Source organism: Muscardinus avellanarius, assembly GCF_963383645.1.
Source record: "Muscardinus avellanarius genome assembly, chromosome: 10".
Taxonomy (NCBI): domain Eukaryota; kingdom Metazoa; phylum Chordata; class Mammalia; order Rodentia; family Gliridae; genus Muscardinus; species Muscardinus avellanarius.
This window is the reverse complement of record NC_137796.1, coordinates 65,869,642-65,875,803: the sequence shown is the minus strand read 5'-3', so window position 1 is coordinate 65,875,803 and position 6,162 is coordinate 65,869,642. Positions and strand designations below refer to the sequence as shown.

The following is a 6,162-nucleotide window of genomic DNA, read 5'->3' as shown; positions in this document are numbered from 1 at the left end:
TCCAAATAAAAATATAAAATAGGTCTGGGAGTGTAGCCTGGAGGTAGAAGGGCTTCCAGGAACCCCAGTACCACCAAATAAATAAATAAAAAATAAGGAGGGCTGGAGGTGAAGCTCAGAGGTAGAATGTCCCTGGGCTTAATCACTAGTACCAAAACAAAATTTGGAGCTGGGCTTGGTGGCACACACTTGTTATCCCAGTACTTGGGAGGCTAAGATAGGAGGATTGCAGGTTTGTGGCCAGCCTCTTCAACTCAGACTCCACTTCAAAGTAAAATAAAATAAAATGAGCCTGAGAGTATAACTCAGAGGTAGACTGCCCTGGGCTCCACCCTTAGTATCACCCCCAGCCCCAAATAAAACATTGGAGAAATGTTTGTTTTTGTGGTAATGGGGATGGAACCCAGGGGCATTCTACATCCGAGCTACACCCCAGCCTGATTTTTTTATTCTTTATTTTGAACAGGGTCTGAGTTGCTAAGGGATTTACTAAGTAGCCAAGGCTGTCTGTGAACCTCAATCCTTTCTCAGCCTCCTGAATGCTGGGATTACACTTTTTTTTTTTTTGTTTTGGTGGTACTGGGGGTGGAACCAAGGGACTTTTCTACCTCTCGGCTATACTCCCAGACCTATTTTATACTTTATTTAGAAACAGGGTCTTACTAAGTTGCTGAGAGCCTCACTAAGTAGCTGAGGCTGGCTTTGAACTTGTGCGATCCTCCTGTCTCAGCCTCCCAAGCACTGAGATTATGAGCGTGCACCACCATGCCCGGCTGGGATTACACTTGTATACCACTACGCCCAGCTTGAGAAATGCTCTGAGGAACACTTGGCAAGCAGTTATCCATGTAGGTCAAGAAACACCACAGACCTTCCTTTTGGCAACAGAAATCAATGCAATCAAACCCCTGACATTCTTTTTCCTGGTCTAAGTTCTGAAATAAGGTATTTTTTTTAATTTGGCAGTACTAGGGATTGAGCCCAGGGGTGCTCTATCACCCAGCTCTTTTCATTTTTAAAATTTTGGGACAGTCTCACTAAGCTGCCTAGGCTGGTCTCAAACTTGCAATCCTCCTGCCTCAGCTTCCCAAGTCCCTGGGGTAAGAGGCATGCGCCACTACGTCCAGCCTCTTTAACCTTTGCCAGAACCCATTAATAAATACAGCTTTATCAATGCTATCACTTTTATTTATGCTAATACACCCGTGATCCAGATGTTTCCTACATACTAGGGGTAAAGTACGTGTGTGTTCTGTGATTACTAGGGCCAAGTGAAGGTTATGACATCCCTCCAAGGAGCCAGGTTAGACCACCTAGAAGGCTCACAGCCAGGCTGCCAAAACCCTGAAAGACAGACTTGGAAGACAAGTGATTCTGGGAATTCAGAAAATGAAGTCATGCAAAGACGGTCTCCTTTTCCTCAGGTTATGGTGGTCGCTGTCAATGGTCAACTGAGGGTTGCTTTCTTTGATTTCTTGCAGCAGCTTCTGGATGTTAGCATCAGACTCATCTATTTTCAATCTAGAATACATGGGGGAGAGAAAAGAATGATTGTTGCTGTAAAGAGATTCATTTTGCTGGGCTTGATGGCTCACACTTGTAATCCCAGCATTTGGGAAGCTGAGACGGGAGGATCGCTGTTCGTGGACAGCCTCAGCTACTTTGCAACTCAACAAGACCCTTTTTCAATATAAAGAATAAAAAAAATCAGGCTGGGGGTGTAATTTGGAAATAGAATGCCCCCGAGTTCTATCCCCAGTACCACATACACACACAAAAATAAGAATAAATAGGTCTGGGTGTCACTAGGAGGTAGAATGACCCTGGGTTCCATTCCCAGTTCCGCAAACAAAACAAAACAAAAAACTAGAGAGACTCATTTCAAATTCCCAAGTATCTGAAGGTCTTAATCTTTTAGGGATTCAGACTTGAAAAACCCTTCCTCCTTTTTTTGGTGTACTGGGGATTGAACCCAGAAACATTCTACCTCTGAGCTATACCCCCAGTACTATGTTAATTTTTTAAATATTTTTTTTTGTGTGTGGTACTGGAGATTGAGCCCAGAGGCATTTTACTTCTGAGCTACTTTCCCAGACCTATTTTATATTTTCATTTTGAAACAAGGTCTTGCTAGGTTGATGAGTCTCACTACTTGCTGAGGCTGTCCTTGAACCTGTGATCCTCCTGACTCAGTCTACCAAGTATTGGGATTACAAGCCGGTGCCACCATGCCCTGCTTTTTTGATATGTTGAAACAGGGTTTCACTAAGTTGTTGAGGTTGGCCTTGAACCCACAATCTTCCTTTCTCAGCCAAGTACTAGGATTACAAGCATGTGTAACCATGCCTGGTTGATATGCATACCTTGAACCAGTCAGCCAGAGCATCTTTGTCCACACCGCCTTGGCTACAGGATACTAGGTACCTACCATCCCATTTATCTGATTTGTGATGCCATCAGCCTCATTTCTAGGATCTACTTTGTGGTAAATCATATTTAGTCATATGTATGTAGAAATAGGAACAAAAATGGGAGCTGAAGGGGAAAGGAAATCATTAGTGCAACATAAATAGAAAAATAAGTACCTTTTTTTTTTTGCAGTACTGGGGTTCAAACCCAGGAGTATTATACCTCCAAGCTAGACCCCCAACCCTATTTTTTATTATTTTGAAATAAGGTCTCATTAAGTTGCAGAAGGCCTCACTAAGTAGCTGAGGTTGTCCACAAACCTCGATCAGCCTCCCAAGTTACTGGGGTTACAAGCGTGCGACATCATGTCTGGTTAGTGCCTTCATTGTTTTTTTCAGTACTGGGGATGGAACTCAGGGGCATTTTGCCTCCAAGCTACACCCCAGCCTTTTTTATTTGGAAAAAGGGTCTAACTTGTGAAGGGCCTCACTAAATTGTTGAGGCTGTTCTCAAACCCGTGATCCTCCTGTCTCAGCCTCCCAAGTAGGGGTATTCCAAGTGTGCACCACCACTCCTGGCTCTTTTTTACTTTTTATTTTAGGTGATCTAAGTTACTGAAGGCCTCACTAAATTGCTAAGCCTGACTTTGACCTGTGATACCCCAGTTTCAACCTCCCAAGTACTGGGATTCCAGGTGTGCGCCACCACGCCCGGCCAAATTACTCATCTTGAAACTAAAGGGCCCAGGAAGAGAATATCTGACTGGTCCAAAGAAACAGCTCTGGGGCTGTCATTTTGGATATTAAAACCCACTGCCACTGGTTAAAGAAGGGGGAAACTCCCAAGAAAAGGGCAGAGTAGGGAGAAAACAAGACTAGCATCCACATGTCCCTTTTGACTCAGAAGGTATCTTAGGTTGGAGATTCATGTTAATATATAACCTGTGCTGCTTCGGTGTAATTATTTGAAGCTATCTATAGTCTATGCCACATGTGAAAATTTCCAGAACCTAGCTGGGCATGGTGGTACACGCTTGTAATCCCAGTACTTGGGAGGCTGAGACAGGAGGATCACAGGTTCGCAGTCAGCCTTACCTACTTAGTGAGGTCCTCTGCAACCTAATGAGATCTTGTTTCAAAATAAAAACTAAGCCGGGCGTGGTGATGCACGCTTGTAATCCCCGCGTTTGGGAGGCGGAGACAGGAGGATTGCGCAGGTTCGAAGCCAGCCATGCTGGCTTAAGAGACCCTGTTTCCAAAAATAAAAAAAAGGTATAAAATAGGTCTGGGAGTGTAGCCCGGAGGTAGAAGGGTTTCGAGGAACTCCAGTACCACCAATAAATAAATAAATAAATAAATGAATAAATAAATAAAATTAAAAAAAATAAAATTAAAACTAAGAATAGGGCTGAAGGTGTAGCTCAGAGGTAGAATGCCCACGGACGATGTGTAAATGGATGACGGCTTTCTGGCTTCGGTAGACGGCAGGCTCATCCTGAAGGATTTGGCTTGGAGGCAGGTGTTGACATACCCAGACCCCTTTCTGATCTGCTAGTGACAGACCTACAATTCCTGTCTCCCCTCCCCATAGAAGACCCACCTGAGCGTCTGTAGGGGGCTAGTTGGAAGTTTCAAGGCTTCACACACCATCTTCACGCCATCGAATCCCAAGGAATTCTGGCCCAGGTCCAGAGCCATGAGGCTCTGGTTCTTGCCAAGGGCTGAGGCGAGATCTCCACAGCTGAGCGGGGTGATGGTGCATCCCCACAGCCTTTGGGAGAAATACAGACATTAACTCATTAGCTGGGTATGGTGCATGTTTGTAATCCCAGTACTTGGGAGGCTGAGACAGGAGGATGGCAGGGCTCAGCCTCAGCAATTTAGTGAGACCCTGTTTCAAAATAAACAAAAAGGGCTGGAGGTTGTAGCCTGGAGGTTGAATGCCCCTGGGTTCAATTCCAAGTATGTCAAACACTTGTTTTTAGAATGACTTTTATGTATTTCCCTTTATATTAATAAGAATTATAAAATACTAGCTAGGAACAGTGACCCATACCTGTAATCCCAGTACTTGTGAGGCTGAGACAGGAGGATTGCAGGTATGAGGCCAGCCTCAGCAACTTAACAAAAGTATCTTAAAATATAAAGGGCTGAGGGTGCGGCTCTGTAGTACAATGCCCCTGGGTCCCATCCTCAGTTCCAAAAAGAAAAAAAATCAACTCATTAACTCAACCACTGTACATGCCAGATGCACTCTCGGGAGTTGGGAATCCAACCATGGGCCTCAAACGTCTCTGTTCTTGCCAGGCGTGGTGGCGCACGCTTGTAATTCCAGCATTCGGGAGGCTGAGACAGGAGGATTGCACAGGTTCAAAGCCAGCCTCAGCTACTTAGTGAGGCTCTCAGCAACTTAGTGAGACCCTGTTTCTAAATAAAGAAAAAAAGTAGGTCTGGGAGTATAAGCCTGGAGGTAGAAAAGCCCCGGGTTCCACCCCCAGTACCACACACATGAGAAAAAAAATAAAAAAAGATTAAATAATAGGGCTGGGAGTGTCAGTTGGAGGTAAAATGCCTCTGGGTTCCATCCCCAGTACCGGAAAACAAAACAAAACAAAACAAAAAAAACCTATATTCTCAGAGCTCATCTAACAATGGAAAATAGAACAAATTACTATAGGGTAAACCCGAGCGTGGTGGCACATGCTTGTAATCCCAGCATTTGGGAGGCTGAGATAAGAGGATCGCAGTTTTTGGACAGCCTCAGCTACTTAATGAAGCCCTTTGCAACTCAGTGAGACCCTGTTTCAAAATAAAGAACAAAAAATAGGGGGCTGGGGGTATAGCTCGGAGGTAGAATGCCCCTGGGTTCTAGCCCCAGTACTGAAAAAAAAAATTACTATGGGGTATGCTGTCCACAAGAGGGTTGCAAGGCAGAGGCTGGGATTTCAGCTCAAGGGTGGAAGACGATCTGAGGGGCTAGGACAACCAGAGAGGACCGGGCAGGAGCTCCGGGCAGAGGGGCTGCTTGTGCAAGAGCCTGAGGGTACATGTGACTGTCATGCAAAGCATATCCAGAGAGTCAGCCTGAGCAGGCCAGTGAGGGCTGAAGGGGCCAGGACATCAGTACAGGGGCAGGAGAAGAGGCCCCCAGGCCACTGCAAACTTAGGGTCTTGCTTGGATTGAGCTGTGCAACCATTGAGGGTTCTGAGCAGAGGGCTCACGTGAAATATATCTCAGATCCTTTTACTGCCGGGTGTGGTGGTGCACACCTGTGATCCTAGTACGTGGGAGGCTAAGACAGGAGGACCACAGGTTTGAGGCCAGCCTCAGGGCAATTTAGGGAGATCTTACTTCAAAATAAAAATGAAATAGGATCTGGTGTGGCTGTGCGCGCTTGTTATCCTAGTACTTGGGAGGCTGAGACAGGAGACTTGCAGGTTTGAAGACATCCGTAGCAAGTAGAGAGACTCAGCAACCCAGTGGCACCCTGTTTCTAAATAAAAATGAAGTCCAGCTGGGGGTGGAGCTTGGAGTTCGAATGCCCCTGGGTTCATTCTCTAGACACACACACACACACATACACTCTCTAAAATAATCGGAATAAGGCTAATTGTGGTGGCACACACCTGTAATCCGTAATCCCAGTACTTGGGAGGTACAGATGGGAGGATCACAGGTTCGAGGACAGCTTCAGCAAGTAGGGAGACGCAAACTAGTGAGACCCTGCTTCAAAAATAAAATAGGGGTAGAGCC

General features: G+C 45.5%; 1 protein-coding gene across 1 annotated transcript in view; it reads right to left on the bottom strand.

Moving 5' to 3' along the window:
- Window positions 1–1,382: 1,382 nt before the first annotated feature.
- Window positions 1,383–6,162, bottom strand: part of NLRP2 (NLR family pyrin domain containing 2) — a gene marked incomplete at both ends in the record, with an annotated part of 28,834 nt that continues 24,054 nt past the window's right edge. The window contains 2 exons of the mRNA XM_080703737.1: window positions 1,383–1,521; window positions 4,009–4,179. Coding sequence (XP_080559863.1) covers window positions 1,383–1,521; window positions 4,009–4,179 — 310 coding nt within the window. The remainder of the gene's footprint in view (window positions 1,522–4,008; window positions 4,180–6,162) is intronic.